The sequence below is a fragment of the Neomonachus schauinslandi genome, chromosome 16, assembly GCF_002201575.2.
Source record: "Neomonachus schauinslandi chromosome 16, ASM220157v2, whole genome shotgun sequence".
Lineage (NCBI taxonomy): Eukaryota > Metazoa > Chordata > Mammalia > Carnivora > Phocidae > Neomonachus > Neomonachus schauinslandi.
Window position 1 is genome coordinate 18,825,188 of NC_058418.1, and position 21,062 is coordinate 18,846,249.

The window sequence follows — 21,062 nt, forward strand, 5'->3', positions numbered from 1 at the left end:
GCCTACGGGTTTGGCCACTGACTTTCTCTGACCAATGGCATGTGAGAGGATGTGACATCTTTTAATAAAAGACGATGTCTGTTTCCACCAGCAGTGTGATTATTTCCCTTTGTCATGACAACAGCAGGTTCCAAATAGGGGCTGGATAATAAAGGAAGAAAGTAGCCTGTTGTTACAGAATTCCGCGGCTACACTGAGGTCATCTGCCGCTGTAACCAAGCTAACTAATTAACAGAGGTTTGAAGAGATGGTTCACAGAAGAAAACATGCATACAGTCCTTACACATATGAAAAGATGCTCAACCTCGCTCCTATGGGAAGTGCAAATTAAAACTACATTGAGATACCATTTCTCACCTATCAGCTTGGAAAAAAATTAAGTCTGACAACGTCCTCTATTTTATAGTCCTTATGAAATTAACAGATTCAGGCAATGATCACCAATGGTGCTAACCCTAATTAGGTGAAAGGCTAATTGAGAACTTATTAATGGGTCAGTCTTGACCCTAAATGAGATAGTGCACATCATGTGCCTGGTGTGGAAGTGTACACCACCACGTAGGAAGTACTCTTGCTAAAACAGAACCTAGACCTGAGCAAGTCTCTAGATCTAACTACCAATTAACAGGAGATGCAGGCAACAGAGAATCATGAAATGACACCATGGGGCTCCAGCAATATCCAGAAAGTGAAAAATTCTATCAGACAAATGAATCTGTGTTTTCAACAAAAAAATTGAAGAAAAGAAGATGGAAAGAAATCTACAGATTAAAAGAAACAGAGAGAGGGGTGCCTGGCTGGCTCAGTCGGTAGAGCAAGCAACTCTTGATCTTGGAGCTGTGAGTTTGAGCCCCATGTGGGTGTAGAGATTACTTAAAAATAAAATCTTAAAAAAAAAAAAAAAGAACAAATGATTGCAATGTGTGGACTTTATTTGGATCTCAAAAACTGTATTAAAACTCTGGAAGACAATCAGAAAAATGACAACACTGACTAGATATTTGATAGTAAGAAATCTCCTAATAGTGCTTTAAGTGTGATAATAGCAATGTGGTAATATTTAGAAAAGGGGTTACCATTCTTTAGAGAAATATACTGATATATTTACAAATGCAGAAATATGATGTCTTGGAGTTTCTCCAAAATCATCCGGTTTGAAAATGGGGTACAGAAAGGAGACAAGATTGGTTATGAGTTGGTAACTGTGTTAGCTGGTGATAGACATTTGAAAATCCACCAGAGGATTCTCTCTACCCTTTTATATGTTTGAAATTTTCTAGAAGGAAGATCTTAACAAATGACTTAGAGGAAGTGAAACAGAAGAACCATTGAGATAATAATGGTAATAATTCGAAAGAAGATACCCATTATTCATCTTTAAGAGCAGAGTGTCTCAACTTTACACTACTGGTATTCTGACATTTGAGGCCTGATTATTCTTTGTTGTTGAGACATTGTAGGAGGTGTAACAACATCCCTCACCTCTGCCCATTCCAGTAGCACAATCCTCCCCAACCCAACCCAGCTGTGACAACCAACAACGTATCTGGATGTTCTAGATGTCCCCTAGGGACACAACTGCCCCTCGATAAGAACCACTGCTTTAGAGGATCCTAGAGAAGCAAATCACAATTTTGAGAACTCACTGACTCATTGCTCTCAGTAGTTATGCTCCATAAAGTTGCAGTGAACACTGAATTAGCAATACTGAGCCCTGTAGGAAATACAGGGTTATGTTCTTATGAGCCTCTGCTCATGCATTTTCATCAACTGATCGACACATGACCTTGATTTATGTGTCTTTGTATAAAGACACCTTCTTTTATATGAGCAATTCATTAACGCTGAACACGTGGTCAACAGCACTCTACCTCATGCCTGAACAAAGCTTATCTAACATATGTGTTTTCTCTGTATGCCTTCACGGCCTGCATGCACTTGGGAATTCCAGACAGCACTTTAGCATTATGCTGGGGGCCATTTCAAACTGCAGAATCACCAACAAAAAGCAGAAAAATGCAAAAAGCATGGCCCTAGGTAGACCGTGAAAAGGACACTGTAGAAGGAGAGCTGAAACGAGATGGCAGTCATCACCTCGTTCCACCTCAGCTGGGAACATGCAAGCCAGGTGACTAAACGTTCTCGCTGCTCTGCACAAGCCCCTGAATACCTGCCAAAGCACCATGAGTACGGATTCTGGGGTTACAAATAGGTTTTAGTAAGTGAATTTGCAAATATGGACTCCATGAATAAAGAGGATCAACTATATAGGGAAAGAAAACCAACACCTATCCTGCCTTTGTTGTATAAACTGTACCTCAGGGTCATCAAATAGTTGATGAGAAAAAGGTTTCTTAAATAACAGAGTTCCAGCTAACAAATACAAGAGGAACGCAGAATGTCACTTTTGCAACTATAGATATAGGCAACAGGCATCAATGGCTGCTAAAACAAGTAAGTGAAAGGCAGATGGGTAATAATCTTATTATGGGGGAACCTGGCTATCTACACAGGAACCAACTGATTGATACTTAAGAGCGCAAAAAGAAAGATAACCAACTTTTCATGTCTCCTACTGTGATAGAATTAGAAGTGCAAAACATCACCCACGAAGGATTCTTGCCAAAAACGCATCCGAATCCAAGCAAAGCCCAGCAAATGTCTCTGTTGTGCGTGATCGTGTTGAGCATAGCAAGCACACAGCAAGTAGGAGAGATCCTTTCTGGGGCTTCAATTAGTGGAGTCAAGGTAAAGGTTATGGGCTCTAAACCACTCACAAACAGCGAAAACGTGGGGAAATGGCAATTGCAAAATAAAGGACTGAATGGGGACACTGGGGACAAGAAGGACAACTGTAATTTTTGTCTGTCTGACCAAAATGCCTCCTGTTTTTAGACAATACCCCTTTCACTTGCAAAGACCTTTTCCAAAACGATCATGAGAAAAAAACTGCAGCAAAACCAAGAAATTGCAAACAGATCAGTTTTGGGATGGAGTAGAGCTGAAGAGAGGAGAGTTACATTAGGTATTACAGAACTTCTTCCAAAGCAAAACACTGGTTACTTGAGCAGGGAAAAACTGCACAAGTTTAAAAAAAAGTGCACAAGTTCTAGAAAGCATTTAAAATGCTTGAGTGCATAAGTAGGTTTGGCTGAAATATTGAAAAGGATGAAGTAGATCCCCATAAAGCTGTTAGTTGTAATTACCTTGCATGAGGGTCGGAGCCTGCAGCATTTGCTTGTAGTAGGAGTAATACAGCCCACATTCTGTTCTGAATGAGATTTCTCGCTCCACTTCCTGAAACAAAGTTTAGGTCTACTGGGTTTACATGACCTAGTTTTTTGTTTTTGTTTTGTTTGTTTGTTTGTTTTAATATCCACTGTCACTGCAGAAACAGGATCCAAAACTACAACTTAAAAGGAAAAAAAAAAAAAAACTCTCGAAATACAGTCTTAAGAAATCTTAGCAAACCAAAACAGTAGGAGGCAGGTAATTGTTGAAACTGGGTGGGAATTACAGGAGTATATTACATGATTCTCTCTACTTCTGCGGATGTTTAAAACTTTCCATAACAAACGATTTTACAAAATGGAGACAACTAGTTCCATTTATGTTGATGTTTCACAGTTAACGTTTTTATTTCACACAGATTAAAACTAAAAAAAAAAAGCCACAAAACATACCACCAATCTTATGTAATATTAGTGAGAATCAAAATAGGGACAGCATAAAAAAAATCTCCCAAATGAAAAGAACTATAATTGCATTAGACACCTACCTAAAAGCTAACAGTATTGGGGCGCCTGGGTGGCTCAGTCGGTTGGGCATCTGCCTTCGGCTCGGGTCATGATCCCAGAGTCCTGGGATCGAGCCCCGCATCGGGCTCCCTGCTCTGCAGGAAGCCTGCTTCTCCCTCTCCCATTCCCCCTGCTTGTGTTCCCTCTCTCACTGTCTCTCTCTGTCAAATAAATAAATAAAAAATAAAAAAAAAATAAAAAAAGCTAACAGTATTATATAAAATTAATAACTTTCTGTTTATTCTAAGAATATAAGGTATTCTGAGTGAAACGGGGCAGATCTTTTAACATGTGAGTTTTAGTGTGCCAAGTGTCACCCTGGTGGAAAGATGCTCACATAGGCAAATGGATACAACAGTTAACTGCTTTTAAGTAAGTATTCAATTTTAGAAGAACTGAAAATTGAAAGTGACAGCTATTAGTCAATTCGGTTGTAAGATGCTTTTATGAAATTTAAAATTTAAATCATTAACAAAATCTGGAGGCAGTTGGTGGTGAGGATGGGGAGGACATTCTGGAATAATCATATTAATATTCTTAAATACTGTATTTCAAATATATACACATATATCTATATATCTCTCTAACAGTATAAATGAATGAAATGATAATTTGTCATTACAGACTCTTTTACACCAGTGTTTAAGAAGTCAGGCTGTAGAAGTGTATTTCCATCTGTTTTTACTACCATAGCTGATCCCTATTCTACAAACCCAACCTTACTGGTGGAAGCTGCTAAACATAAAACATGGTACATTCTAGGAGATAAGCTTCTTTTAACACACCTTTGTTTTTTCTCCCCTACCTCCAACTATTTTTCAAACTGTAATAAACATTTCGTGGAAAGAACCACTCATGCCACTTACCTTCAGGCCTGAAATTATTTCATGTATCTCTTCTATCCTTTAAATATTTCTCCTATCCTTTCAAAAAGTATTACAAATTGATTCATGAATAAAGCACTCCAAGAAGTACTCAGTTATCTGAATATAAATATCCAATTATTGACCTTGAGAAACAAACTTGTGTTTATCATTGTTTATCACTGTTCACTCTTTTTTAAAAAAACTGGGAGGGAGGGGCAGAGTAGCAAACCTTATATAATGAGCTTCCTTCCATAGAAAACAGGTTTATCACGGGGAAATCAAACATGGAAAAAAGGCCCAGTCAGGTTCTGAAATTTACTTTCATTAGCACACTTGCTTTATAAAAAGGACAATATACAACGATGGAACTCTTTGAGCTTTTGCATTTGCTACTGATTTGTGTTGTATCTTTCACAGCAGTAAAGGCAATTCTTAGCAGTCACGTTAATCCATTCATCTTTAATTTTTGAGAAAAACTGCTCTATTGCTTTTCTTAACATAAAACTAGACTGGTATCACTTTTTTCCATAATGTTCACACTCCTACTTGGTCAAGTAGCCACAGAGGCTGTGAAATGATGTTAACTGAGCAAATGTTAGCTTTTGTTCATGCAAATAAGGGGGAAAAAACCCCATTAAGTCTAATTACATTCCTTTTCTTCTCTCCAGCTGCCTTAAAGTGTTCAAAGTACGGCTGTCTTCAATGGAATATTCTAATGTCAAACCTATATCCCCAAATCAAACTGGAGAGCCAGATCAATCATTCACATGAAGGGGGCTAAGAATAAAAGAAGACTGGCCTCGCAAAGATGGGGAAAAAAGGAAAAAAACAACAACAACAAAACACTGCTCAGGGTACAAAGGCAGAAAGCTTTAGTGCTCCACCCCTCTCTTTACTATACCCAGAATGTATAAAGAACAGAGGGGGTCCTAATTAGTAAAAAAGCATTCAAACATGATTAATTGGTAATCTTGGCACCAGCTGTATGGAACCAAATGCTAGACTTTATTAGACAGACACTTGCAAGTTTTACATCTGCTTCATGCTAAGAGAACATCTGCTTTACTCATTCAAACACTTTTCCAGTTTTACAGCAATTTATACTTTGCCTGCTGGATTGTGCTTATGAAAACGTACACCAATAGAAGCTACCCTCTGATGAATGCAAAATGAACAAATACTTCATATTTTAATTCGCATCGGTTCCACAGGGAAAGCAATGTCGGGAGAATGAAAGCATCTTTTCTGAAGACAATGACAGAAAGAAACAGAAAGACGAAATAATTGTATTTTTAAGGAATTGTACAGCTAACACCATTTAAGTAGTAGTTTATATAGTAATTTAACAAAAGTACTAAAAGGAAAAAGCATTAAAAAATGCTCATAATTAGTAATTTGCATCCCCTAGAAACACACAAAATGTAACCACCCCTTTTAGACAAATGACACGAAATCTGCCAAAGGAAACCTCTCATTAGTTTTTTAAAATCTCACATAAGTACCTTTTGTTTACAGAAACTATACCCAAAATAACGAGGCCGCTGGTAGTGGGGAAGCCATGGAAAGACTAACTTCATACATGTCATCTGTTTCAGAATTGGGTAACCATTCATCTCACGAAGAAACAGTAGCTCACACTAAGACAGCTGTTCTTGAAGTTTTGCAATGGGAATCATGCCCTTAGCAAATATATTTACGGCACATACATGGTTTATGGTCTGGTTAGATTCCTGTCCATCTGTTGGAACAGAATGATTCTTGCCCTAGAGCTGATGAATGCCTTGATGTGTGATAGCTGCCAAGCAGCGTGTGGGGGCAGGTTAGACGGCTGTTGCGGAGACCGGCACCCGCTGGGTTCGCACAGAAGCCACCACCAGTCCTTGGTACCACCTGAAGTCGCCACTTCGTGGATTCGCCCTGTTTAGTCTAAAGAGTCCTTGCTTAGCAGGAGCATTCATTCGGTGGGAGGATATGCAAATTCTGTAATATCAAGCCAATATGACAATAACAGGGGAAAATACTAGCCTAAGGAAAGATTGTACAAAATTGAGTGACAGGAGTGCTTTTTTAGCCAAATGAGAATGATCTTTTCTTATCACTCAACATTTATTTGCTTGGGAAACAAAGGTGTAAAACTTCAGTCCTTGATCCCAAGGGGTTTATGTTTCAATGAGAAAGAACAATGCATTTTTTAAAAAGGAAAATGATGATTCAAGGAAGGGTATCGATTAGAGGGAAGGAAGGGCCTTTTGCCTGAACTATTAACCCAGCCCCCATTGGATTCTGTGCTTCTCATTGGTCTCTTTTTTCCTCTATCTTCCTCATTCATTCATTCGAACAGCTACTGACCAACAAGTGACAAACATTCACCTGCTGGGAGATTCAGCAGGGAACAAAAGGGACACAAATCTCTGTCTTCATAGAATTTATAATCTGGAACAGAGAGATGGATTTACTTGTTTAGTAAACAAGTACAATATAAGAAGTAAAGCAGAGAAGGGGGTGGGCGAGGGAGGGGTGGTGCTGTGGTCTTGCAGGTGGGTGGGGAAGGCTGCACCCATGAAGGGACAACTGAACAGAGATGAGGTGAGGCGGTGAGCCATGTGCAGAAGAGCCTGCCAGTCAGACAGGACAGCCCACATAGAACAATGAGGAAGGCAGTGTGGTCTGAGTTGGAGGGAGCAAAGGAGGTCAGGGGCGGTAGTGCAGAGTGGTCTGAGAAGTTAATGTGGGGTCAGACACCCAGTCCTGGCAGGTGACAAGGACTCTAGGCTTGTACTCTGAGCTAGGTGTGTGTGTAAGGAGTGGGGGGGGGGGGGGGGTGGTGGTGGTGGTGGTGATCAGGAGCGTGGTTTCAGACATGCTGAGCTGGACGGTGAAAGATTCTGAGCAGGAAGGGAGTTGTTGTAATAACCCAGGTGGGGATAAAGGTTTTGAGAGGTGATCACATTCTAGATATTGTCAAAGGAAACCTTATAGTACTTCCTGAGGCTATAAGGTGGGACTTGAGAGGCAAGACTGTGTGAGAGCAGAACCCTAAGCCACTGAAGGATGAAGCTGCAATTTACAGAGATGGAGATACCAAGAGAAACACCCGAGGGCAGGGACGGTCAGATGGTTGATGTTGCACCTCTTAAGTGTGAAATGCCCACTGGACATCCAAACTCAGGTGGCCAAGTAGGTGGCAGTATATACAAGTCTGGAGTTCAGGGGAGAGGTCTGAGCAGGGGACAGACATTTGGGAGCCATCAGCACAGAGATGGTATTTAAAGCTATAGGTAAGATTGTTCTTAGGAATGAGAGTGGACAGAAAAAACAGAGCCAAGTCCTGGGTTCTCTGCCAACAAGAAGTCAGAAGGCTGAGGAGAGGAGCTAGTAAAGGAGCCAAAGATCAGCTGGAAAGGGAGGAGTAGATCCAGGAGACCACGTGTCCCAGAGTCAAGGAGAACTGCTAAGAGCCCAAGGAAAACAAGGACTGAGAAATGACCACTAAATTGAGCAACTTGGAGGGTATCAGTTACTTTAACCAGAACTTTTTAAGAGCAGTGCCATGGCTGAAGCCTGACTGGAGTGGGCTCGAGAGAGAGAGAGAGCGGGAAGAGAGGAACAGAGACTATGGGCCCACAAACTTTTGGGGGGAGTCTGGGTGTGAAGGTGAGCAGAACAATGGGACAGTATCTGAAAGAGAAAGTGGCGCTCAAACAGCCTCCCCCACCCCCAGGACGGGAGAAGGCAAGAGACTCAATGGCTGGAGTGAGATAATTCAGGAGAAGGCAGGGGAGGGGGTCTCACACACTCGGGGGGACAAGTTGGTGTACATGAGCAACATACGGGCAGATGTGGGGTGAAAGCATGTGGAAGGTCTCTTCAGCTTGCTTCTCCTTTCTCAGTTGACAGGGTTGGGAATATGCTACCTCCAAATATGGCATGCTGGCATAACTGAATGTTTGAAGTTGAAGGAATTCAAGAAATGGTAGGTGCAGGAAGGGCTCTCTGACCTCTCCCTTCTCCCCCCGAGGCAGGTCATAAGACTCTCTTGTGAAAGCTGTACTCCCTAACCCGGGAGGAAAGAACATCCTTATCTCCAGAGATGCAGGGACAGGACAGGAGTCTGAACAGCAGGCCTTCCTAAGTTCACCCCGGTTTACTACCCCTAGCTCATACCTTTTGGTCCTATTTTATTTTTCCATGGCTTTCTACTCTTGGTCAAATCTAGTATAAAAACGCTCGGGTTTAACCATTTCTTCAGGTCTTCATTTCCTTACGAAGGTTCTAGGGTCACGCAGAACTTGTATTAAATAAATTTGGATGCTTTTCTCTTGTTAGTCTGTCTTTTAAGTCAGCTCAGTGAACAGGACCCCAGCCAGAGGACCTAGCAGGGCAGTGGGTTCCCCTCTACAGTGAAACGGGAGGCAATGCAACAGCTGACAGCCAAGACTGGGGAAGGTCTGGGGGGAGAAAGGAGGGAAGACAAGGTGAATCGTCCCAGGAGAGCTTGGGGGGGGGGGGCAGTAAATGGACAAAGGAAGTGGAATAGGCCTGCCAGGGAGCATTTTTAAAAAAGGCATGTTTGAGGTTTTCCTTCCCTATTAATTTCAATTTGACAAATTTCAAAAATATTTTGGTATCTGTATATTTAATTTTGGATTAAGTCCCTACTATTTTCTGAGTTTTCCTACTGCTTGTAATAATTTCTCAGATTATTCTCTTGTGGTTTCCAGATATATAATGACACGATCTGCAAATAATGTTACCTCCTCCTTCCCAATTGTTAAATTTTTACTTCTCATGTTATGTTGCTGGTCCCTCCAAAACAATGTTGAATAGTACTAAAACAGACAGCTTTGGCTTGGTATATGCTGCCTTTTTTTTTTTTTTTTAAGATTTTTATTTATTTATTTGACAGAGAGCGCCACAGCGAGAGAGGAACACAAGCAGGGGGAGTGGGAGAGGGAGAAGCAGGCTTCCCGCAGAGCAGGGAGCCCGATGTGGGGCTCGATCCCAGGACCCTGGGATCATGACCTGAGCCAAAGGCAGACGCTTAATGACTAAGCCACCCAGATGCCCCTTGGGATATGCTTCTAATGCCATGATGTCTCTAGCCACATGTGCCGACTTAATTAAAATGAAAAATTTAGTTTCTCAGTTCCTGAACACATTTGGCTAATGGCTAGAGTATTAATACAGCACAAAGAACTTTTCATTATCATAGAAAGTTCTACTAGATAGCACTGTTCTAGTGTTTCCCTAAAGGGTAAGGTCTCAGCATTTGGTCTGAAATGTATGCATGCTGTATTAAAAAAAAAAAAAGCACTGATTTTTTTAAGTTTTACTGAAATAGAATTCGCACACCATACAATCCACCCATTTAAAGTATATAATTCAATGGCTTTTACTATATTCACAAAGTTATGCATGCATCACTAGCATGAATTCTAGACTATTTCATAACCCCTACAAAGAAACACCACACCCCTGAGTTGTCACCCTGCAAATCCCTCATGCTTTCTAGCCCTGGGCAATCACTAATCTATCTCTTTAGATTGGCTATCCTGGACATTTCATTTTAATGAAATGATACAATATGTGCTTTGTGCCTGATTTCTTTCATTTAGCATGTTTTCAAGGTTCCTCTAATGTGGTAGCCTGTATCATGAATTCACTGCAAAACTGCCAAATAATATTCCATTATATGGATATGCCACATTTTACTTATCCATTCATCCATTAGTGGACATTAGGGTTGTTTCCTCTTTTTGGCTATTATGAAAAATGCTGCTATGAATATTCATGTACAAGTTTTTGTGTGGGTGTGTTTTCATTTTTCTTGGGTATTTCCTTAGGAGTAGAATGCTAAGATGATATGATAACTCTGTTTCACTGTCTGAGGGCCTGCCAGACCCTTTATGAAAGCATTTGCTCCATTTTACATTCCCACCAGCAGTGCAGAAGGGTTCCAATTTCTCCACACCCTTGTCAACACTTGTTATTATATGTCTTTTTATTATAGCCCTGCTAGTGGATATGAAGGTCTGATTAGAATTTCCCTGACAGGCTAATGATGTTGAGAATCTTTTCAAGTGCTTTTGCCCATTTGTAGATCATCTCTGGAAAAAATGTCTATTCAAGTCCTGTGTTAATTAAAAAAATTAAACTGTATTTTTATTATTGAGTTATTATGGTTCTTTGTAGATTCCAGACTCAAATCCCTTACCAGGCATATGATTTGTAAGTATTTTCTCCTATTCTAAGTGGTGTCTTTTTGTTTTCTTGACTGTATCCTCTGGAGCACAAAATTTTCTAATTTTGAAGAAGTCCAACGTAACTATTTTTCCTTTAATCACTAGTGCTTTTGGTGTTGTATCTAGGATGGCTTAGCCTAACCCAAAGCCATGATAATTTATTCATGTTGTCTTCTAGAAGTTTCATAGTTACTTTTAAGTCTCTGATCCACTTTGAGTTAATCTGTGTGTATGTATGAGGACGGGGCTTAATTTCCTTGTTTGCTCACAAATATCCAATTGTCCCCAGATAATTTGTTGCAGACTATTTTTTCTTAATTGTCTTGGTATCTTTGTTGAAAATCAACTGACCATAAATGTAAGGGTTTATTTCTGGATTCTCAATTCTATTTCATCTCTCCTTATGCCAGTACTCACTGTCTTGATTACTGTATCCTTATGGTAAGTTTTGAAATCAGGGAGTGTGAGTCCTCCAACTTTGTTCTTCTTTTTCGAAACTGCTTTGGCTATTCTGGGTCCTTTCAGTTTCCATATAAATTTTAGGGTCAGCTTGTCAATTTCTGCAAAAACATCCACCCGGGATTTTGAGAGGGATCACGTTGAATCTGTATGCCAACTTGCCATCTTAACAGTACTGTCTTCCAATTCATGAACATGATTTATGTTTTATACTTCTTTTGCTCAATTTATTCCTCTAAGTACCTTATTCTTTTGATGCTATTGTAAATGAAACTTTTCTTTTAAAGATTTTATTTATTTAAGATGAAACTATTTTCTTAATTTCATTTTTGGTTTGCTCATTGCTACTGTATACAAATACAATTAGTTTTTGTATATCGATCTTGTATCCAGCAACCTTGATATATCCATTTATTAGTTCTAATTGTTCTTTTTGGTGAATTCTATATGGAAGATCATGTTATCATAAACAGAGACAGTTTTACTTCTTCCTTTCCAATTTGGAGACCTTCTGTTTCATTTTATTGCCTAGTTTCCCTGACTAGGACCTCTGGTATAATGTTGAATAGAAGTGGCTGAAACAGACATCTTTGTCTTGTTCCTAATCTGAGGGGGAAAGCTTTCAATTTATCACCATTAAATATGATGTTTGCTGTGCAATTTTTGGCAGATGCCCTTTAGGAGGCTGAAGCTCTCTTCTATTTCTAGTCTGTTGAGTGTTTTTTATAGTGGAGAGTTGCTGAATTCTGACAAATACTTTTTGTGTCTTTTGAGATAATCACATGGTTTTTGTCTCTTATTCCAGTGATGTAATGGGCTCATCTGGTCTATTCTTAATTTTAAGTTACATACGTCACATGGAAATGATAGGTTTTTTTTCAAATAACCTTTTTTTTTGCATCTTTTGAAGTACTGACGTAACAAACAAGTATATTACTAGATTTCCCAACAATTTCCTTTAGTTTCCTGGCATAAAAATGACTCTTTCATGGTGCATTATACTTCTGATATGCAACTAGATTCTCTTTTTTAGTATTAATTAGAAGTTTTGCTTCAATATACATAAGTGGGATTAGTCTCTGAACTTTGTTTTTTTTATATTACCTAGATTATATACAGTTGATTCTCATTATTCACAGATTTCTGGTTTGCAAATCTGCCTACTAGCTAAAATCTGTAACAACAAAATTGACAAAATTAATACTTGCTGTGCTTTTGCAGCCATGTGCAGAGCAGTGAAAATGTAAGTTGCCTGATGTGCACGGTTCCCAGCTGTGCTCGGCCCCTTGTTCCAGCTCTCACACAGAAACGATCAGAAGGTGAATACGGTAAGGGGCAGTGGGTGCAACACAGTGACTGAAGCCCCAGCTCTGAGCCCCCGTGGATGAGGTCTGAATACAATTCTGGTACCTGTTAGTGGGGCAGTCTTAGGCAAGGCACCTGACCATCCTGAACCTCATTTTCTCTTTTGTAAAATAAACAGAAACTACCAGGAGGCGTTTTTAGAATTTAAGACCTATGTGTGATACACACACACACACACTTCCACAGGAACAATGGTTCAATATTCTCTAATTCAGTGTTCTCAGTGACTTTTAGAACATAACGTTGGGAATTAAGGAAAATTGATGGTACTTATATTCTGATCCTCAGTTCTGGTGTGTTATATCTGATTTATAAAAATAATTTGGAATTTTTCTCCTGGGTGTTCTAGAATGGCTGAAATAGTACTAGAATATTTTGTTTCTTTAAGCGTTTGGTAAAATTCCTCCATAAAATCAACAGAGTCTGCTATTTAGGGGGGTGTGGGATGGGTAGCTCTTCACGTTTTCTCTATCACATCTCCAGAAATAATTACATTTTCTGGGGCCAGTTTTGGTAATTTATATTCCAGAAAATCATGTTTCATCCATTCATTTAATTTGCACTGAATCAAACAAAATAGACTTGGGTGGCTATTTCTTATTTCATGGTCTCTACAGTTATTTCTCTGCTACATTTCATGATCTCTGTAATTATTTCTCTGTTATTTCTTATTTTGGATATTTATACTTCCTACACCTCATCCTTATCCTTATTTTTCACTCCCCAAATAACCATTCATTTATTAATTATTTTCCTACTTTCTAGTTGATCAATTTCTTTTACCTTTAGCCTTCCTTCCGTTGCTAGGTTTTTACTTTCCCACTACTTAAGTGGATAATCCGTTTGTTTATTCATTCTTACTTCATTATATAATAGTTAAAGCTAAAAATTCTTCTGAATACTGCTCTAACTGTATTCCCTAGCCCTGAAATATGATTTCCACCCTTTTCTAGATTTCATTTATAATTTCTATAAATTCAGTTTTAATTTCCTGTGACCAAAAAGTTAGGAAATATTTTTAGATTTTTAGGAAGTGACCTTTTTCTTTTTAGTTATCTCCAGTTTTTATTTAAATGAATGAATAAATTAAGAGTATAATGTGAGTCTGTAAACATTATCCCCAAAGTCAAGAACAAACCAAGACTTGAGATACCACCTTACACCAATTAGAATGACAAAAATTGACAAGGCAAGAAACAACAAATGGGAGGTGCCTGGGTGGCTCAGTCATTAAGCGTCTGCCTTCGGCTCAGGTCACAATCCCGGGGGGGGTCCTGGGATCGAGCCCCACGTCAGGCTCTCTGCTCAGCGGGAAGCCTGCTTTTCCCTCTCCCACTCCCCCTGCTTGTGTTCCCTCTCTCGCTGTCTCTGTCAAATAAATAAATAAAATCTTAAAAAAAAAAAAAAAGTTGGAGAGGTTGTGGAGAAAGGGGAATCCTCTTACACTATTGGTGGGAATGAAGTTGGTACAGCCACTTTGGAAAACAGTATGGAGGTGCCTCAAAAAATTAAAAATAGAGCTATCCTATGACCCAGCAATTGCACTACTGGGTATTTACCCCAAAGACACAGATGTAGTGAAAAGAAGGGCCATATGCACCCCAATGTTCATAGCAGCAATGTCTATAATAGCCAAACTGTGGAAAGAGCCGAGATGCCCTTCAACAGATGAATGGATAAAGAAGATGTGGTCCATATATACAATGGAATTATTACCCAGCCATCAGAAAGGATGAATACCCAACTTTTACATCAACATGGATGGGACTGGAGGAGATTATGCTAAGTGAAATAAGTCAAGCAGAGAAAGTCAATTATCATATGGTTTCACTTATTTGTGGAACATAAGGAATAGCATGGAGGACATAAGGAGAAGGAAGGGAAAAATGAAGGGGGGGAAATCGGAGGGAGAGATGAACCATGAGAGACTATGGACTCCGAGAAACAAACTGAGGGTTCTAGAAGGGAGGGGGATGGGAGGATGGGTTAGCCTGGTGATGGGTATTAAGGAGGGCACGTTCTGCATGGAGCACTGGGTGTTATGCACAAACAATGAATCATGGAACACTACATCAAAAACTAATGATGTACTGTATGGTGACTAACATAATAAAAAAAAAAAAAAAAAAAAAAAAAAAAGAACAAGCCAAGACTATGCACTATCACACTGTGATAAGGAAATATTGTCTGTAGTTTTGGATGTGAGATTTTTCTCTATGGCTTAACATATGAACATTTTAGTTAATGTTCTGCGGATATTTGAAAAGAACATACATTCTGTCTTTAGATATTTATAGATTAGAACTCTTATTATTTTCCCTAGGTCTTCTATATTCTTATTTTTGACCACTTGCTTTTTTTTTTTTTATGAACTGAGGAAGAATTAAAACCCGGTATTAATGTGTTTCTCTATTTTTTGTATTTCCTGTGGTTTTTGCTTTATAAATATTGGTAAGTTATCTGACACATGGATAGTCCTATCTTGGTTGGCATCTTTATTACTGAAAAATTGCCCTTCTTCGCTTCATTTAACACTTTCTAAGACTTTCTTTCCCCCCTTTGGGGAAATATTTCAGCAAGTCCTTATCCACCTTTGGACTAATCCTTCTAAGGAACTCTGTTCTGGGAGAATCTTATGCATATAGTACGTGATTTGGATTTTGCTTTACGACAGAGTTTTTATCAGGTAACTAAAGCAGACAGATTTATTTATACAAAAGTATTTTGACATATCTGTGTTAATACACGTTTATCACATTTTTTGTTATCCTTTAGAATAAATCCTTTACTATATGGCCCGTGTCTGCGTGTGTGTGTGCGTCTGTGTGTATGTATGTCTTTTAATTTGAAAGGTTTATGTTTTTGTTCTAGGAGTTACCTTTATAACTTTGAAGGATAACTTAATTCTCTATTTCTACAGATAGTATCTATTGAGTTCCTATAATAAGTAATGATAATCTCATGAAATTTATAGTTCTTCCCTGCCCCATTTTACTTGATAATACTTTTCTTGGAATTTTCTTTTACATACACTACACTTTTTTTTTTTTTTAAGATTTTATTTATTTGACAGAGAGAGACACAGCGAGAGAGGGAACACAAGCAGGGGGAGTGGGAGAGGGAGAAGCAGGCTTCCCGTGGAGCAGGGAGCTCGATGAGGGGCGCAATCCCAGGACCCTGGGATCATGACCTGAGCCAAAGGCAGACGCTTAACGACTGAGCCACCCAGGCGCCCTACACATCTGTTTCTTGACTACGTATTTAAGTAGGCTCCACACCCAGCGTGGAGCCCAGCATGGGGCTTGAACTCATGACCCTGAGATCAAGAGTTAGACATTTAACCATCTGAGCCAGCCAGATGCCCCTTGACTTTTCATTTTGAAATGAAACTTGACTTCTATCTATAAAAAATAAAGAAATGGATTCCTCCATCTTTTACCTTCTCTTTTCTTACCTCTTCTAACTTATTATTACATTGTTATTCTGTTACTATTTCATAGTATAACACTGCTAGGTGTTACCACATTGTTTACCTCATATGTATTTTGTTTTATAACTATTTAGTGATGGTTCTACAGTTAAATATATTTGCACCTCAGGGGTAGTCTTTCTGCCATTGTTTTGCCTTTTCTCTCTCAGCTGGGTAAAGTTTTCCCTCTACCAATTTCTTCAGGTGTTCTTAAAAAATACATTTCTCAGAATCAAAACAATTTGTATGGTGCTTTATACATGACAGAATGACCAGATTAAAATGGAATACCTGGGTGGTTCAGTCAGTTAAGTGTCTGCCTTTGGCTCAGGTTGTGATCCCAGGGTCCTGGGATCGAGTCCTACATCAGGCTCCCTGATCAGCGGGGAGCCTGCTTCTACCTCTGCCTGCAGCTCCCCCTGCTTGTGCGCGCTCTCTCTCTCTGACAAATAAATAAAATCTTTTAAAAAAATAAAATATATAAACCACATTCTCTTATGTGAGTCTTCTGCAGCATCATTCCAGGTCTTTAAGCATTAAATGTTACCATGGAGAAGTTGGAAGCCAGACTGACTTCTCTTATAGGTAAGGCGATCTTTGGTTTGGATGCCCAGGGGTTCCTTACTATTGAAGCCCAGCCATTTCACAGAACTATACCCAGCTAATGATTTTTCTAGGCCAAGTTTTCCTTTCCTGCGGCCCATTGTGCCCTGTCAATTTGTAGATTCAAGTCATCTTTCATTTTTCAAAAGTTTTCTTGAATCATGTCTTTAAACATGATTCTCCCTTGTTTCATTGTTTTGGTTCTCTTCTGTTGGGACAAATTATGCATGTTTGCTGTTATCTTCCTTACCTGTCAGTTTCTCTCTACTATTTTAACTGTACTAATTTCATTTCATTTTGTTTTCTTTTATCAGTGCAACATTTCTTATTCTATGCCTTCTGCAGATTCTAATCTTCTATGTGTTGCTTCCAACATCATTGTGCTTTCTGTTATGGTTTTATCTTTTAATTCCACTTCTTGCCTAAGTTCTGCCAGCTCATGTTTCATTTCCTTTTGTTATCTTCCTGTATGTCCTTGAAGATGGTCTATACCTTTTTACACCCCTGCTTTGAATTCATCTTCTATGGTGGCAAATGCTTATTATATTAGTTTTTTAATGTGACATGTCTGGTCACAATCTTCATGTCTCTGCTATAAATTGTTTCTGGTGACTACTCTTCATCTATCATCTGTTCCTGTTTTTCTCTTCCTTTTTTTTCTTGCAGTTTCATTGTACAGATCCTGTGCTAGTTCCTTTCCAGTTGTGAGCCATTTCTGAATGTGGCAAGTTCTTAGCAAAATCAGCTACTTGCAGGAAGTTTATGTGGGGGAGAGGCCAGGGTCACCAGGCAGGCCAGCAAGAATTTTCCTTTTGATACAGCGTGGCTTATAAGAGTGAGCTCTTTAGTCTTTTCCTCATTTTAGTCAACCAAGACTGGCAGCCTCAGAGCTGTTCAACATGCAAGTTTTCTCCCTTTATCCTGGTCTTCTTAAACGCCGCTTTTACAAAAATGGCTTGTCTCTGTGATTACTCCCTTCAGCCTGCCTAGCTTACCAGAGAGTCTCCAGGAAAGCTTCCGTCATTACTGCACACATCTGGCCCCATGGTTCTCCACAGGACACCTCAGTCTCACCCCTCAGGGTATGCCAGCAACCCCGGAGAAGTAGGCTTTGGTGACTTCCTCTAAAATCTGCGGCTCTGAGAGTCCCCCCCACTTCCCACACCCCTCTGAGTTTCCCTGGGTTTGGCGGCCCTCCCTCACACATTGTGGTTCCAGATCATAGACCTTTCTTAGTTTCATCAAGGATGGAAAATGACTATCTGTTTTTCATTTTCCTTAATTGCTTTGAGGTAATTCTAAAAAGATGAAGGAACCGACATCTCTACACTACCACTTTAAAACAAGAACTAATAAGCAATTTGAGGAGTTTAACTACACAATTAGGAACAATTTATCCCAAGTTGGGGAGCATAGAAATAGTGAAATAACTAAGAGTATAAAAATTTCAAAAATATTAAATTATATAAACATAATCATTTACATAATAATTGTGAAAGTTAATATAAATATGTAACTACACATGGGAAAAGCATATGATGTAACATCAGATAAATCCGATTATAAAAAGTATATTGGAGGGGCGTCTGGGTGGCTCAGTCGATTAAGCATCTTACTTATTTCGGCTCAGGTCTTGATCTCAGGGAGTCATAAATATGTAAAATATATACACATACAGGATGAAGCATGGAAGAGAAAAACAAAAACTGGTTTTTGTTAAGGGTAATGAGTACTGAGTAATGTTTTTTTATTTAAAGTTTTTATTGTTATGGTATAGTTTGTAATAAGTAACACAACACGTGTTCAAAAAATAAAAAGAATCATGCTATATATATTTTTACTCTAGCATCGACTAAACACAAGTCACTAAAAATGCACTGACTAGCACCCTACTTGCCAGTACTAACTATATCCTATCCCTGAAGGCCAGCTCCAAAAGCTGTATCCCTCTGCTCTCGTTCCAGCCCAGATCTTTTTATAGCAGCTGTTGTCCCCATCTCCCCTCTCTCCTGCTTATATCGCTTCCCTCACCTGTAGAGGTTAACGTGACTCCAAACAGACCACTGTTATTCAGCACTGATGATGTGCTGGGCACCATAGGGTAGCACAGCAAGTAAGAGCATTGGCTTTGAACCCTTTTAGTGTGTTTTGTTTATAATAAAGGGCAGCAAAAAAGCACGCTGCATTTAAAGGACAATTTAGAATTAAAATGTTTGGGCTTTGGAGATAGCCAGATTAAATAAAATGTTTAAATTGTACCTAAAACAGTGCTAAGCACACAGTAGACATTCAATAAGGAGAAGGGAGGCGCACCTGGATGGCTCAGTCAGTTAAGCGTCTGCCTTCAGCTCAGGTCATGGTCTTGGGGTCCTGGGATCGAGCCTCGAGTCTGGCTCCTTGCTTAGTGGGGAGTCTGCTTCCCCCTCTGCTTCTGCCCCTCCCTGCTGCTCATGCTCTGTCTCTCTCTCTAATAAATAAATAAAAATCTTTTAAAAAAATGAGAAAGGGGAATCATCTTGCCCTGTTGGTGGGAATGCAAACTGGTGCAGCCACACGGGAAAACAGTATGGAGGTTCCTCAAAAAGTTAAGAAGAGAGCTACCCTACTATCCAGCAATTGCACTACTAGGTATTTACCCAAAGGATACAAAAATACTAATTCTAAGGGATACATGCACCCTGATGTTTACAGCAGCACTATCTACAATAGCCAAATTATGGAAAGAACCTTAATGTCTATCGACTGGTGAATGGATAAAGATGTGGTGTATATATACAATGGAATATTACTCAGCCATCAAAAAGAATGAAATCTTGGGGTGCCTGGGTGGCTCAGTCTGTTAAGCATCTGCCTTCGGCTCAGGTCATGATCCTGGAGTCCTGGAATCAAGCCCAGCGTTGGGCTCCCTGCTCAGCAGGGAGTCTGCTTCTTCCTCTTTCTCTGCCCTTCCCCCAGTTGTGCTCTGTCTCACTCTCAAATAAATAAAAATAAAATCTTTAAAAAAATAATAAAATTATAAAAGAAAGAATGAAATCCTGACATTTGCAATGACATGGATGGAGCCAGAGTGTATAATGGTAAGCAAAATAAGTCAGTCAGAGAAAGACCAATACCCTATGATTTCAGTCACATGTGGAATTTAAGAAATAAAACAAATGATCACAGGGGGAAAAAGAGAGGCAAACCAAGAAACAGACTCTTAACTGTAGAGAACAAACTGATGGTTACCAGAGGGGAGGTGGCTGAGGGGATGGGTGAAGTAGGTGATGGGGATTAAGGAGGGCACTTATTGTGATGAGCACTGGGTGATGTATAGAAGTGATGAAGCACTAACTGTACACCTGAAACTAATATTATACTGCATTTTAACTGGAATTTAAATAGAAACTAAAACTAAACTAAAAAATATGCTAAGAAAGGATAGTATATACACAGTTTCTATGACCATTTAAACCAACATCTTCAACTTTCAAGTTGCTCCCTGGTCCATAGTTCCCACATGCAAATACTAACATTGTTAAGATTAGCAACTAACATTTAAAGTTATCATTCTGAATGCATAAACTCAATGTATGATTTGTCTATTTTGGAAGCAATGTTTTTACTCTGAATAATTACAACTAATTCAAAGTATTCAGAGAAGATCAAAGTATTTTCATAAAAAACAGCCTAGCAATTTTGGTAAGTTATAACCCATAAGTACAAAAGGAAAACAGATTTACACTTCTCAAATATTCCCATAATCCCCCAATATGAAAATGGTATAAATTAAGGAGTAAATTTCTGAAGGCGTATAAACTCTGAAAATGAGCTTTCCCTTTGGCTGACTAATGTCTCTGATCACTAATGGCTATCATTTTCATTGGTTTATTCACAGAAAATGTATACACATTTTAAAATTAAGTAAAATGTAAAATTTAGTTCCTCAGTTGCAATAGCCACATCTCAAGTGTTTAACAGCTACATTTGGCTAGTGGTTGCTACACTGAACAGTGCAGAAATAGATCATTTCCTTCACTGCAGAAAGTTTCATTGGATAGCACTGGGTTTTCCTAAGAGGAAAAATAAACCAAGCGCCTATGCAGAGGTATCGTCAGGTTTCAGTAGTTGAAACATCTGAGGATTCCTCTTGTGATACAGAGGGAAAAAAAAATTCTGTGCTACAAGCTATTGCTTGAATAAAGAGAAAAAAATGCTGTAAGACTGAGCTCAACTGTACGTTTCAGGGGGCGGGGGTGTTGGTGGAAAGAAACCTGTTAGA

General features: G+C 39.1%; 1 protein-coding gene across 1 annotated transcript in view; it reads right to left on the bottom strand.

Annotated features, from left to right (window-relative positions):
* DPY19L3 (dpy-19 like C-mannosyltransferase 3) overlaps window positions 1-21,062 on the bottom strand; it is a 67,612-nt gene that overhangs the window by 39,326 nt on the left and 7,224 nt on the right. Inside the window, exon 3 of the mRNA XM_021701014.2 lies at window positions 3,207-3,297. Coding sequence (XP_021556689.1) covers window positions 3,207-3,297 — 91 coding nt within the window. The remainder of the gene's footprint in view (window positions 1-3,206; window positions 3,298-21,062) is intronic.